Source organism: Rhinopithecus bieti, unplaced genomic scaffold (genome assembly GCF_001698545.2).
Source record: "Rhinopithecus bieti isolate Rb0 unplaced genomic scaffold, ASM169854v2 scaffold_72161, whole genome shotgun sequence".
Taxonomy (NCBI): domain Eukaryota; kingdom Metazoa; phylum Chordata; class Mammalia; order Primates; family Cercopithecidae; genus Rhinopithecus; species Rhinopithecus bieti.
This window is the reverse complement of record NW_016828382.1, coordinates 2,239,406-2,255,304: the sequence shown is the minus strand read 5'-3', so window position 1 is coordinate 2,255,304 and position 15,899 is coordinate 2,239,406. Positions and strand designations below refer to the sequence as shown.

Sequence of the window (15,899 nt, the reverse complement as noted above, 5' to 3'; positions counted from 1 at the left end):
TTTTTTTGAGATGGAGTCTTGCTCTGTCACCCAGGCTGGAGTGCAGTGGTGCAATCTTGGCTCACTGCAAGCTCCGCCTCCCAGGTTCATGCCAATCTTCTGCCTCAGCCTCCCAAGTAGCTGGGACTACAGGCACCCGCCACCACACCCAGCTAATTTTTTGTGTTTTTTTTATAGATGGCGTTTCACTGTGTTAGCCAGGATGGTCTCGATCTCCTGACCTTGTGATCCGCCCACCTCAGCCTCCCAAAGTGTTGGGATTACAGGCGTGAGCCACCATGCCTGGCTACCAGGGGTCTTGTATTGCTGTGCATACCATCCTGGTAAAGCTTAGCTGGAGAATATAAATTTAGGGCCAAGCCCTAAGTAGGACTTCCTACTTTCTCTAATGAATCTAATTCTTGGAATCTGTTGACTCAGATGAGTCTGGAGGAGAATATGAGGATAGACTCCAGGACACGGGTCTACTTAACACATAGAGTGAAAGAGAAGAGAATAGGTCAATGACACTGTTAACCTTTAAGGCAGCTGATTAGAGTCCATTCAAATCAACACCTACTCCTCCCTTGTGAAGGAGAATCTCAGTGTTTTTCAAACTGTAGGGTGTGCTCCATTTATAGATTTTTAAACTGACTTAGGTGGAGGCAACCAGCTAATTTAAAAAATGAATTAGAGAAGATACAAATGATCAGAGTGCATCTCATAGTGAGGGTGACATTAGTGTGAGTTTACACACATACTCCCACACAGGCACTTCTTTACTGGGTGGTTTTGTGAAATATATTTCTTACTTTGATCATGGAAAAAATATTTGAAAGTCACCGACCTAACTCAACCAAACATTATGTGAATACCTTTTATAAATCTGTAGCAAGTGGTCATTCAACCTTATGGTTATTTTCAATATGGTTAATGAATTAAATCCTTTATCTAAGGAAGAGTTAAAGAAAATGGAAATACTTAGCCTGAGAGAGCGAAAAAAAGAAATTTATCATGTCCACCAAAACTGTTTTCACATATTTAAAGACTATTATGTGAATGTATATACCTACTATGTTTCCACAAAATTAAAATTAGAAAAGACTATTGTGTGAAAGAAAGAATTAAATAGTAGAAGTTTTAGAAAGGCAGGCTTCATTTTCCTTGCCAGGAGAACTTTTGAAATTCTTCTGCCTGCTAGGCCTGACCGCATGGATATAACACCTTTTCTAGACTCAACATGTCTAAAAGGACATCAGTGTTACTTTCATTGTGTGTTTGCTACTTCTTCACCATGGAACAGTGTCATTTTAAACTGTCACCATTGGGCTGGGTGTGGTGGCTCACACTTCTAATCCCAGCACTTTGGGAGGCTGAAGCAGGGGGATCCCTTGAGTTTGAAACCAGCCTGGGCCACAAAGCAAGACCCTATCTCTGCAAAAAGTAAAAAAAATTAGCCAGGCATGGTGGCTATACCTGTGGTCCCAGCTACTCAGGAGGCTGAGGTGGGAGGATAGCTTGAGCCCAGGAGGTCTAGGCTGCAATGAGCTATGATCACATCACCGCACTTCAGCCTGGGTGGCAGAGACCCTGTCTCATTAAATAAATTTAAAAAATTGAAAAAAACTGATCACCATCCGCATGTTAGCCTAGTCTATACATTTCAGGGGCCTCTGATCTGCCCTGCTTCTTCTTCCACTTCCCACATGTCATCATTTACAAGTCTCTGCTGTGGGTCTTCTCTGTTGCTTCCTATGTCCTCACCCGACCTCTGCCACTGCTGTCTCGCCTTGCTGCATCTCCTCTGCTTCATCTTTCCCACTGCCCTCATCGGTCTCTTTCTCACAGTGGGAAGAGGCATTTAGGTCCTTTAGAACAGTGGTTCCCTATTTTCTCTAGAAAACATTCAAGACTCTTGAGGTTAATATTCCAGTCCCTTCTTTTCAAACCACATCTCTTACACTTTCCTCTTCCGGGTCTTTAAGTGTCAGCAGGCAATTGGCATGCTTCTCATTTCCTGGACGTGCCGGCCAGGTTTCTGCCTCTGCCCTGTGTTCATACCATTACCTTTGCAGGGATGTCTTCTCTCCCGAGCCTTCCTTGACAGGTGAAATCTTCGTTAGTTGCATGCTATCTCTTCACTGAAACCTTCTTTGATCAGCCCTAGGTAACTGCCCCCAGCAGAATGAAGTGGTTTCATGTCTGGTTCACAGCATTTGCCAATGCCTCTGTTGTGGCACTTGCTCATTCAGGGGGCTGTGTGCACCCTAGCATGTGTGGGGACTCTGTGCAAGACCCCTGAGACTCAGGAGATCAATGACCTGAGTCCTGTCACCATAGAGTCGTTCTTAAGAATTTGGGCTCTGAGGTCAGATGGACCTGAGTGCATTTGCGGGTCTCACCACTTAACAATTTATGTAACCAGAGGTAAGTTGCTGTATCTCCCTGGGCCTCTGTTCTGTCATGAGCAAAATTAGTCTGAACCTGTCTCATAGGCTTGGTGTGAGGATAAATTAGGAGAGTCCCTGGGCTGTCCTTACACTTGACCCTGACACCTGATAAGCACTTGCTAGCCATTAACCAGTGAAAGTTCACTTTTTCCCCAGGGTTATGTCCCACAGTACTCATGTTATGTCACTGAAATTGGATCATTTGAGGAAGACATCTCACAGGGTCATTTTGAGGATCAGCTTTTTAACAACATGAGCTATATATGCTATATATGTAGCTATATAAGCTAAATTCTGATAATGAAAATTTATTTGCTTTTAAGTTCTTGGGGATGGTGATCCTGAAACTCTTCTAACAGAGCACCAGTGCACAGTGTACCACTTGATTAAAATGATGGGAGTTTTTGCCCAAATTATACCAAAGCTAGTAAATGGATAGATTGTCTTGATGTCACTTTTTTTGTTTTGTTTTTTGCTTTTAATAAAAAAACTTCTTGTTTCTACCAAACCCTGGCAGTGAAAAATAGCATATTATTATGAATGGAAACTGGAAAGCCGCCTGTTATATTAAGATGGCAGAGTTGTATACAGCCACTGCTACTGTATGCTTAATGTAACACAGTACATAAAAATAGTATAGTGTAACATAACATAATAAAATGTAATATATAAATATTTATATTTCTGTACTAATACATTTGTTTTAGTTCATATATTGGGGTGAGAATATTAGTATTTCATTGTTTCTCAGAGTATTATATCCCACTAAAAGAATGCCACCTGAGTAAGTTTGAGAAGCCCTGAGATATACTACCTGTAAAACAAAAATAATGTGTTGTAATATAGAATTTATAAGCTGAAGTGTAATCTTAAAACTTTTGAAAACATGTAACTGGTTTACTTCATATTCTCAGATAATGGTGTGATTTTTTTCCCCTATAGCCTTTGATGTTTGTATATAGCTTGAAGAGAAATCACTGTCTTTCTAAAGGTTTAATGTTTTGCTTTAAGGTTGATTAATCATACAAAGAAACTGATGGAGAAAGAAGAAAAACTGTGCATTAAAATTCTTCAGACATTACGAGAAATGTTAGAGAAGAAAGACAGCTTTGTGGAAGAGGTATTGTTTTAAAAAAAATTCATTATTTAAAAATAAAGTAGGATTTCCACAATACTGGAACCTATGAATTACAATAGGCTATTACATGATTACTTGCATTATATTTTAATGGTGCATGTACTTAGATGAATTATGTAATTTGAGTTTTTATGGTATTCATCTCTCATGCCTTGTTTTAAATTGGGAAATAACTAAAATTAGAGTGGCCTAGGTATTTGTTTTGTTTTATTATATTCTTGGATCTCTGTTTTTTCCTCTTACGGCTTTAGTGGACCAAATGACCTTTTCAAACAATGAGCAACTGAAATGCATTATTTAGATTTTGTGTAAAGTTCTGCTGCATATTGAGAATGTCTATGCATTTTGGCATATGTTGACTTTTTATTATGAATATATGTTCATGTTATTTTTTATAATATTCTGCCAAGTATTATAAAATAATACTATTTTAGTAAATGGAATAGTCAGTTTCTATTCTTAACTATATTAACTTGAGATTCACAAATGATTTTCAGGGAAATATCAACCTATAGATAATAATTGTCAGTCTGTTATTAAAAATGACAGCTCAGGTGCTCATTAAGAGATAGCTAGTGGCATATTTAATACCCAAGGTGATACACTTAAATATAAAATACAAATCTAGAGAGTTTTTTTAGCTAGCTATCTGTACTTTTATGTTAGATGTTAAACAAAATTTGTACCACGTTCCTCAATAACTTTTTGGTCTGTTTCGGTAAATACTAATCATCTGATATTTTAAAACTAGAAGGATTTTATTTATTACTTTATGTATATGCTAAATTCCAGGAAGATTATAGTGGTTGGGTTTTTTAAAGTGCATTCCCAAAAAATGCAATGGAGACTTAGATATTAATAGAGCATTGCTTCAAAATATTTCATGTGAATCAATGTTTGTTTCAGCAATCAAAATGCCTTCTACTTTGCATTAGTTCTCTGCATCACTTAAATTGTATTTGGAAAACAAGTGATCAAAATAAAGGTGGTCAATGCAATTTTAGCAAATGTTTCTCTAAGATAGGACTCAAAAACACGCTTCTATATTTAAAAAATGATAAAGAGAATTCCTTGGGACTTACTGTTGCCTTTCTCTTAAAATATTGCTGTAGATTGTGTGATATTGACTGAAGCACCAGATTCTGAAGTAGAAAAATGAGGTCAATATACTTTTCTGGCAGAGGATGAGGTTCACAATAAAAGTGACTTGTACTTAACAGGAGATACATGGCAAGTCTTCCATTTTATGTAACAAATTTTATGAATCACTCCAAAGAAAATCGGAAAGAAATCAGGTTAAGATTTTACTTTGGCTAGTCAAAAGTATTTTTGTGTGTCTCCCAAACCACTCTAAAATAAATCATTTGTTTTCTCCTTTCCATTCCCACTGCTACCAATAGTTCAGGCTTTTATTATCTCCTGTCGAGAAAATTCCAGGAGTGCAATTTCCTGAGACAGAACTACTCCCTTGGGCGGAGGCAGGGCCGCTGTTTTCCTAACTCCAAGGGTCCCCATTTATGCAAGACGTGATGTAATAAAGGACACCCCCAGCACACAGCCCTCATGGAAGAGTTGAGATGAGAAAGGCTAATTGCAAGTTCTTCATTCAGTCACCTAACACATATGTTGTGAGCAAACTATTAAATGGTGATTATTGTGCCTGGAAACTGGTGATACTGAGATGAATGACACAGCTTGCCAAGGGCCATGAGAGTACAATTCCTGTGCTAGTGGACTCCCTTAATAATAGTGTAGGGAAGAGATCACTAGAGCCCTTCAGAAACCGTCAGGGGCTCTGCACAGCGTCAGTGTTCCAGGCCCACCATTTATCCTCTCCACTCCCCCATCTGTCTTCATCCGTTAGCCTCCAGAAATCTGTGTTACTCATTGTACCTGTAAGGTACCGCAGGCTTTTCCTGCCCTGAGCTTTGCTTCGTCAGGAATCACAGATTGCAAAAATCCAATCAAGCCTCAATGCCGCCAGCTATCTTTGTAGAGGAGCTACTGGGTAGTAGTTATCAATTGTTCTAGCAAGTGGTGATTACTTTCTCAATAGAATTACCAAAATACCTCATGCTGCTCTTTTAGGACACGTTAGACTATATCCGGATATTTAGTTCAAGCTCCTTATTTTATAGATTATGCCACAGAGTCCCAGAGAGGTGATGTGATTTGACTGAGGTTACACAGCAAGAGCTAGAACCAGAGTTTAAATAGGAACTTCTTCCTCTCTGTCTCATCTTCTTACTCCTTTGATCATAGCCAAGTTTTACAAATGTTTTGCACTGCTGTTAAGAAAGGTTAGTATACTTTGTCTAGTAGGTTTATGGCTCCGAATTTTAAGACATAGGCCGACAGAATATAAAACAGAATAACATCCAAAATAGGTAAAGATTCAGATAAACTTCTAAGAAAATAGTAAAGATGGGGGGAAATGAAGTCGTTTAAGGAAGAAAAACCTGATTTTGTTTTTTTATGGCTGAATAAAATTCCATTGCATATATATCCATCACATTTTCTTGACCCATTCATCCGTCGAGGGACCTGTGGGTTGATTCCATACCTTTGCTGTGGTGAATAATGTTGCAGTAAACAGGCGAGTGCAGGTATCCCTCTGATATGTTGATTTCTTTTCCTTGGATAGACACTCAGTAGTGGGATTGCTGAATCCAATGGTAATTCTGTTTTTCGTTTTTTGAGAAGTCTGTGTACTGTTTTTCATAGTGGCTCTACTAGTTTCCATTCCCACCAGCAAGGTTTGAGTTTCCTTTTCTCCACGTCCTCATCGGCATGTTATTATTTTTTGGGGGGGGGGTCTTTTTAATAATAACCATTCTGGCTGGGGAAAGATAATATCCTATTGTCATTTTGAGTTGCATTTCTCTGACAATTAGTGATGTTGAGGAGTTTTTCATGTGCTTATTGGCCATTTCTCTGTCTTCCTTTGAGAAATGTCTAGTCATGTCTTTTGCCCACTTTCTAATGAGGTTATTTGCTTTTGTCCTGTTGAGTTGTTTGAGTTTCTTGTATATTTTGATTACTAGTCTCCTGGCAGATAAATAATTTGCAAATATTTTCTCCCATTCAACAGGTTGTCTCTTCACTCTGTTGAGTGTTTCCTCTGCTGTACAGAAGCTTTTTAGTTTAAGATAGTCCCATTTGTCTATTTTTGTTTCTGTTGCCTGTGCTTTTCAGATCTTAGTCATAAATTCTTTGCCTAGACTAATGTCCAGGAGAGTTTCCTCTAGGTTTTCTTCCAGTATTTTTATCATTTCAAGTTTTTTGTTTAAGTCTTTAATCTATTTTGAATTGATTTTTTTATATGGTGAGAGATAGGGATCCAGTTTCTTCTGCATGTGACTATCCAATTTTCCCAGTGTCATTTATTGGAGAGGGTGTTCTTTCCCCGGTGTAAGTTCTTATCTGCTTTGTTGAAGATCAGTTGGCTGTAACTATATGGCTTTGTTCCTGGATTCTTCATTCAGTTACATTGGTCTGTGTGTCTATTTTTATACCAACACCGTGCTGCTTTGGTTAGTATATTATAGCCCTGCAATATATTATAAGTTAGATAATATGATGCCTCCAGCTTTGTTCTTCTTGCTCAGGATTGCTTTGGCTATTCCAGCTCTTTTTTGGTTCCATATGAATTTTAGGATTCTTCCAAAATAATGATATCATGTCATTTGCAGCAACGTGGATGCTGTATGGAACTGAAGGTCATCTTAAGTGAAATAAGCCAAGTACAACAAAGACAAATATGACATGTTCTCACATGTTCTCCCATATATGGGAGCTAACACATTTGATCATATGAAGGTAAAAAGTGGAAAGATAGATAACAGAAACTGGGAAGGGTGAGAGTGGGAGAATGAAGGGAACTGGGCTAAAGGGTGCAAACATGACAGAAGGAATAAATTCAATGTTTGATAGCAGAGTAGGGTGACTATACTTAACAAAATATATTGTACTTGAGTGATGGACACATCAAATACACTGACCTGATCACTACACATTTATATACATGTAACAAAATGTCCTATTTATTCTATAAATTTATAAAACAAAAAAGAAAAGGAAAACCTAATAAAAGCATACGTATCTTATTTATTAATTATCCTGTTTCTTAATTTTCACATTTGCCAAGGACAGAATAAAAAAATTATAGCTAAAGCAATTCTAGCTCTTAGACAACTTTTTAATTCTAAGTGTTTTGAAATGAGAAGTATTTCTATCAGTGGAAGCAGTAGACATCTCATCCCCCTCTCAGGAAATCTTAAAGAAAAGCATATTGGATCTAGAAGGATTGAAACAACCAGTCTGGGAATGAGTCGGGACTACATGATCTCTATATTTTCTCCATTGGTCCTTCTGAAACAGCTGGTGCTCAGTGTTCCATGCCAGTGGAGGAGAGCTAAATGGCTCACAACTGGGTGAAATGGCATTGGATAATAGATTCAAAAAGTAGCCAAAGATGCTATTGTGCAACTAATGGTGGGCTCTAATAACAAACTCTAGTTATCAGTAGCGGGATAAGAGGTGACTGTGTTTCCATGATTGTGTTGTTTTCTACTGACCAAGAACTTCATGGTGTGTAAAACCACACAAATTTATTATCTTACAGTTTTGAAAGTCAAAAGCTTAAAATCCAAGTGTGAGCAGTAGTGTGTTCCTTCTGCAGACTCTAGGGGAGAGTTCATTTCCTTGCCTTTTCTGGATTCTGGAGGCCACCTGCATTCCTTGGCTCGTGGCCCCATCCCCTATCTTTAAAGCCAGTAGTGTAATACCTTCCCATCTCCACTCCCTGTTTCCCTCCCGCCCCCCTCCTTCCCCCTCGCTCCCACAGTTGTCACATCTCCTCCTACTCTGATGCTCCTGCCTCCTTCCTATAAGAACACTTCTGATTACATTGGAACCACCTGGATAATCCGGTATAATTTTCCCATCTCAAGAGCCTTAACTCAAATCACACCTGCCAAATCCCTTTTGCTATGTGAGGCAACATGTTTACAGCTTCTGGTAACTTGGAAAGGGATTGTGAGGGCATGTGCATCTTTGGGGAGGGCCATTATTCTGTCTATCACAATAACTCTTTTATTGACAGTGAAAAATAACATCTAGAATGTAGATGTAGTATTTACTTGTGGCTGATTAATGTTACTACATAGGGCAATTTAAATGCAAATGAATAGAACAAAAATGCTTGGAATCTGTAGCACTTTGCTGTTTTCAAAATATTTTAGGATATTTTGCTACCTTTCAACAATTCTAACAAGTACACAGAAGAGGCAGTGTTACCTCCACATTGCAAATGTGAAAAGGGAGACTCAGCAAAGTGAATTGCATTAAGTCACATAGGTTACCTAATACCTGCCCTGTAATGCCTAACCAGCTGGATTTCGACTGTGTATTGAAGCATTCCCAAGAGATTTATCAGAATTAAATCAAAACAGAAAACGCAAACCAGGGTTTTTCACACGAGCTATTCTAATATTACATTTGAGACTCCACTTATTTGAATTTAAAATGTCAACTTAAAAGAAAATTACTATTTTTATTTCCTTGGTTCCTGACACCAGAAGTGGTGTGTGTGTATGTGTATGTCTGTGTGTATGTGTGTGTGTCTATGTGTGAAACTGGTAAAAATTTAAAAATAGGGCAATGAAGCATAAACTTGCTTCATGGTTGAACCAAATGTCCTTTAAAGCAATTCCCAACCCTGGGATTCTAAGTTTCCCAAGTTTGTTAGCCTTCTCTGTATGATGTATTAAGTACGTTAAGGATATTTAATATAACCAAATGTAACTAGATTTTACCTACTAGTCAATTATTTATTAAAAGCTTATAATTTAGAATACCCTCGAGTACAATTTCTAAATTAATTATACTTAGGGATTTTCTTCCTTGACCCATGTTTCTTAGTTTGTGCCTAAGATACTGAGAAATAAGATGTGGGTGGGCAACATCTTAGAGATTCTTGAAAGACTAAAATAAATAAAGGAAAATTTAATTTTCTGTTATGTGTGCCTATATGTGAAATCATCTAGGGATCATATAGTTAGTTAAGCTATAGTATTTATTTTTAATGGAAGGATAAAATGTGAAAATTTTTTATAGAAAGTCTGTAAGGAGAAAATTACCTAAGTGAGTTTTAGGAAAATCCCCCTTAAAATATTGTTTGTTTAGGTGACTGTGATAGAAAAGCAAGAGTTTACGAAGGATATAACTAACAACCCTAACAAGTCTGAGAGCTTAGTATTCCTTTGGGGCTGGCATATTTAGAAGGCTTTTAAAGGGTAACAATAGTAGGCATATTATTTGTCTTTAAAAAAAATGTATGTGGAACATTGGGAAGGAAAGAGAAGAGAAGAAATGCTCAAAATGCTGAGAGCAGTGGAATTATTATTTTATTTTATTTTATTTTATTTTATTTTATTTTATTTTATTTTTCTTTGAGACAGAGTCTTGCTTTGTCACCCAGGCTGGAGTGCAGTGGCACTCTCTTGGCTCACTGCAACCTCCACCTCCTAGGTTCAAGTGATTCTCCTGCTTCAGCCTCCCGAGTAGCTGGGATTACAGGCACCTGCCACCCAGCTAATTTTTGTATTTTTACTAGAAATGGGGTTTCACCATCTTGGTCAGGCCGGTCTTGAACTCCTGATCTCAAGCAATCCACCTGCCTCAGCCTCCCAAAGTGCTAGGATTACAGACGTGAGCCACCGCACCCAACCTGAGGGCAGTGTGATTTCTGTAATTCTCTATCCTTAAAGCCATTTTGTCCTACTCTTATTTCCAAGACCTCTCTCTCTCTCTCTCTCCATCACACACACACACACACACACACACACACACACAATATCAGGTAGTATATGTGTGCTGTTGAAGAGAGTAGCTTTATTACAGTACCGTGCCTTTGTTCTGTGTATTTAAAGATACTTTAGGTCCAGATCTGTGCAGTGGTGAGTTGGTAATGGAGATAAGAGCTTATGTGATTGGATAGAGGTGGGCTGATGAAGGTGAAGCAGGAAATAAGGACTGTGCTCAGAGGAATGGTTTGGTTTGGCTTGTTTTAAGGATTTTGGGGTCAATTTCCTGCATCTTTTACTCTTTAGTATACATTTTCATTAAGATTTATAGAGCATTACAAATTATTTCTCTCATGAAAAGGGAAAAACATATATAAATGATAAAAGTAGAGATGTCTGTAAATTCCAGTCCTAAGTATATCAGAATCATAGCTTCTGTACCTTAGAATTGGAGAAGAGAATGAGCACTGAAAATATTTATGGATCGCCTGTGGAACTGGTAATTTACAGTTACTCTCTTTACATTCTAGTCAAAGTTGACCTATTCAGAATGACAGTCACAATTTCCCCGTGACTATATTCCTATCTCTTAATGTTACACTGACATACATATAATCTATAGGGCAACAAAGATGTTTAGTAAAGTTCAATATTCTTCAAATGATCAGATTTAAAATACCATCTATCCTTGCCATATTGTTGCAGAGATATTGAGAGCTGCCTCTGCAATAGCTATGGTACAGTTTTAAGCAGTGGTTTTAAAAATTAATAGCTAGCATTTATTAAGAGCTTACTGTATGACATTGTTATTATCAGACAGTACTATCAGACACTGTTCCTAATCATTTATATATGTTACCTTATTTGTTCTTCAACCTTATATATGTCATCGTTTTATTATCTCCCTTTTACTAGTTAGGAAACTGAGGTATAGAACGTTTACGGTCACACATCTTAGGAGAAAGAGACCTGGGATTCCCACCTAAACAGTTGGGCTCCTGAGCTCACACTCTTAATTGGCATGTTAGATCCAAACAGGTTATAGAACTTCTAATCACAACTCATTTATTTTCTCAGTTATAAAACCAAATAACATGAAAAGTTCTTCAGTTTTATTCTTGATAAAATTTGCATAAGTGCGTACTAGAAAGCATAATCCATTTATTCAGTGAGCTGCCCAGGAAAGGCTTGACACCCACCTTGCAATCACGGTCTGAGTTGTTATTAACTAGAATATTAGTTATAAAAGTTCTAAACAATATTTTATGAGATGACTACTGGAGATAGCCCCTTGTTGAAGTGTGGCATCCAACAAATAGCATAGCATCTAACTGAGAGCTGTGATCTTTACAAATGCCCAGGTGGGGTAGGTGATATTTATACATTGAACAGTGCTAGCAGACAATGGATTCTTGATTTGAAAGTTGATATCTGGAGTGATATGGAACAAAGATCTTTAAGAAATGATGCCTGAATTATTTTTAAGATGTCCTCTTTTTTTTTAACTCTAAAATATACTGTCTCCTGAGTTAACAAGAAATTTATTCTTATCCTCAGCAGGAAAAAAATATTGTAACTAATCTTTTATTTCTAATTTTGACAAGTCACAAAAAGAATGTCATAATTATACCAAGTGACTTAACTCCTACATCAAAAATGCATGTGTCAGTCCCAGCAATAATTGCACTGTTGCAAATTTGTAAATTGTATCAAACTCCTCTTATTGTAACAATCTGTGCAGAGTCATTCACATCTATGCATATACTCATTTCAGTTTCTAGCAGGCAAATAAATGAATTTAAATGGAAATGCTACATAGACTGCATTGTAGCTTAAAAATTGGATAATAACTGTTTTGCCAAGAGAAATACATTTTAGTTTTAGTATCAGCTGTATTTTAAAATATTTCTTATTAAATACATTTTAGAGGTGACTGCATTTGTTTTGTAATATAAGTGCTCTAATGTTGTTTTAAATCAAATATTAGTGATGCTGCAAATGTGTGCCGTCTTAATCCTTCCCATGTATATTGTGGTTGTGTGCATCTGCATGTGTTATTTTATTATTTTATTATTTTTTGAGATGGAGTTTCACTCTTGTCGCCCAGGCTGGAGTGCAATGGTGCAATCTCAGCTCACTGCAACTTCCACCTCCTGTGTTCAAGTGATTCTCCTGTCTCAGCCTCCCGAGCTGGGATTACAAGCACCTGCCACTAATTTTTACAGGCACATGTCCAGCTAATTTTTGTATTTTATTTTATTTTTTTAGTAGAGATGGGATTTCACCGTGTTTGCTAGGCTGGTCTCGAACTCCTGACCTATGGTGATCAACCTGCCTTGGCCTCCCAAAGTGCTGGGATTTTAGGTGTGAACCACTGCACCTGGCCGTGTTGTTTTAATACATGTGCTATGTTGCTAAATGGTTGGAAATACAAAAAATGAGAATGATGTGTTGTAATAAAGAGATCTGCTGTAGTATACATTATTAGCATGCTTTTCCACTTTGGAATTTTATTGTATATTTTCGCCTAGGCAAAATAATTTCAACCATTAAAGTGGGCATAAAAGCAACAGTTACTTTTAGAAATTTACTCTTTTCAGTTGCTGGACTGGTTTGGTCACTTGTTAGACTATACAAGTGATAAATTTACTGGATGAATTATAGTCATTATAACCTCATTATTAAAAAAAAAATTATAAAGTTCGTAACTGTGCCTCACATTTACTTTACTCTTTCAAAATCTCACATAATAGCACTCATTGCTTCAAGGGTTTTTGAGATATGCTACGACTCTTTAGAGATCTGTGACTAAAAAGTCCTATTGAAAATATTGCCTGTACTCAGAAGGTAACCACCATTTATTGCCTCTAGTAAGTATAGGACGTTTGGTAGCTAATGAATGTAGGTGAAAAATGCCGTTGTGATTAAAAAACAAACTTGGATAACATTAAAAGAAAAAAAAGAAGAGAATAAGGAACTAAAAGAAGAATCACTAAAATCAATGTATTATTAAGTTATCATGTTCATCATTTCCACCTAAATCTAACCTAAAACCTTTTCCAGGAAGTATTTCCCATTTAGTTTAATTCCATATCATTCTAATTTGTAATCATTTTAGCACTGATAAAATTATAGTTATCTTATTAGTGTAGACCTTTTCATATCATGCCTTATGAAAGTTTCCTTTGGTGTATGTACTGCCATTTTAAATAAGTTAGAAACTCCCTGGGGATAGGTCTGATGCATAATGTAAGGTGAAAGGATGCCTGAAAGGCCTTTCAGTGCTGAGATTCTAGGAGGGTAGAGTACTGGATTTCTCTCCAGTTCCAGCCCACACTCCACAAAATGCTATACTATTTGAAGGCAGAGACTGTTGATCTTATTCACTGAAGTATTCCCGTGTCTAGCATTGTGCCCTGCACTTAGTTGCTGCTCAATAAATGTTTGCAGACTGACAGACTGACACATGGTAGATGTAAATGTTACCAGCTCTCTGCAGTGCAGCACATTGACCTTCCCTAGTCCTATCCAAGAAGTAGATTCTAGACCGTATCATGTCATGTTATACTTTGCATATCTCTGTTACCCAGGTAACAGCAGGTTTCTTTGTATTTGACATACCTGCAAACTTGGGTGGACAGCAGAGAACCACAGCATAGAGGACTGAGGAAGAAGACGTCTTGCAGAAAGCACTGGGACCAGTGGACTGCTGTTGTCTTTTGCTTGCTGTGTGGCTTAGAAAGCAAAAGGGGATCCCAGACACTGTGCACAATAATGGTGTGAACTCAGCTAAGGGGGATTGGAGCAGATGATGGCCAAATCTGAAGGCCAGCAAGTGGGGAGGGGGTTCCAGCCATGGGGCTTCTGTCCCAGGAAGGACACTCTTCCCTGAAAAGGGACCCAGTAGGAACAAGCAAGAGACCCAGGCTACAAAAAGAAACCATGTAGGTTTTCAACAAGAAAAACCGTGTAGGCTTTGAACCAGGAAAACAACAACAACAACAACAAACTTACCGTAAAACCAGGAGAACATGGCAGCAATCGGGAATCATGGAGAGAGGCCAAGGTCCAGTCACCTGAACTGGGACACTGAGTTACATTAATGAGAGCAGCTAGCCATGGAGTCCAAGAACTATTGATCTCAAGCAGCATCAGGCTGTCCTGCCACAGGATGAAATCGGTGTTCTGAACTGCTTAATGGTGTTACCATTGAGAGGAGAAGGAATAGAAAGGCTGTGGAGAAGACTGGGCCTGATACAGTTCACCTTTTCTATCAAATACACTAATTTCGGGATACTGTTTGAACAGGTGCTCGCAGAGAAGATTTGCAACCTGGTATATGAGGCACTAAAACCACACTATTATTGTTATTATTTAACTGCTGTTGACTATGCATATCTAGAGAAGCTATTTGCAAGGTAACAATGTGTCTGTGTCTGCTTGGATCTTCACACTAACTCTCTGAGGAAAGAAAGTATTTTAATCTCCATTTTGTAGATAAAAATGGAGGCACAGTAGGTAAAATGACCTGGTAAGAATCACAGGCTGGCTGGGCGCAGTGGCTCACGCCTGTAATCCTGGCACTTTGAGAGGTGGAGGCAGGTGGATCACCAGGTCAGGAGTTCGAGCCCAGCCTGGCCAGCATGGTGAAACCCCGTCTCTACTAAAAATACAAAAATTAGCCTGGCATGGTGGTGCGCACCTGTAGTCCCAGCTACTCTGGAGGCTGAGGCAGAAGAATTGCTTGTACCCGGAAGGCGGAGGTTGCAGTGAGCTGAGATCATGCCACTGCACTCCAGCCTGGGTGACAGAGTGAGATTCTGTCTCAAAAAGAAAAAAAAAAAAGAAATCACAGGCTTCATAAATGGCACAGCAGGAATATGAATCAAGGTTTTCTGATTCTGCTTTCTTTGATGCTTCTCCACATAGTAGGGAATTAAATAATGCTGGTGAAAGTAAATGATAATTTGAATTTGATTTCAGTTTTTCAAGTCACTTCTTTCAGACTTATTTCTTTTGCTAGTTCTAGCAACCTGAAGGTTAAGCTAATCTTTTTTTTTTTAAGTGTGTTTGTGGGGAATATATTCTTATCTAACTTTCATGTACATGCCACAAATAATAGTAATAGCTTAAACTTTTATGAGGTTTACTCTGTTTGTTTAACAATCATAACACATTGAAGACCTGTAGCACAGAAAGGTTAAGAAACTTGCCCAAAATCACACAACAAAAGATGACAGAACCAGGAGGAAAATCCAGTCAATCTGGCCCTAGAGCCCATGTTTCCAATCACTACATGATACTGTCTCTCATTCTATGACGATATCAATTTGCAAAGCTGTAGGAATTTCACACATGGCTACCAGAAGAAACTATTTTCTTATGTAAAATAACAGAAGCCAACTTAAGATACTTTTTATGTATAATGATTTTGAGTATCTACCATTTACTGATTTCTTCAGAGTGGGCCTGGTTCCTGCATATTCCATCTGGTGCTTGAACATCTTAAACATTTTTGGATAAATC

At 37.9% G+C, this 15,899-nt stretch overlaps 1 protein-coding gene across 1 annotated transcript in view; it reads left to right on the top strand.

Annotated features, from left to right (window-relative positions):
* ITPR2 (inositol 1,4,5-trisphosphate receptor type 2) overlaps positions 1-15,899 on the top strand; it is a 516,873-nt gene that overhangs the window by 287,423 nt on the left and 213,551 nt on the right. Inside the window, 1 exon segment of the mRNA XM_017864487.1 lies at positions 3,441-3,549. Coding sequence (XP_017719976.1) covers positions 3,441-3,549 — 109 coding nt within the window.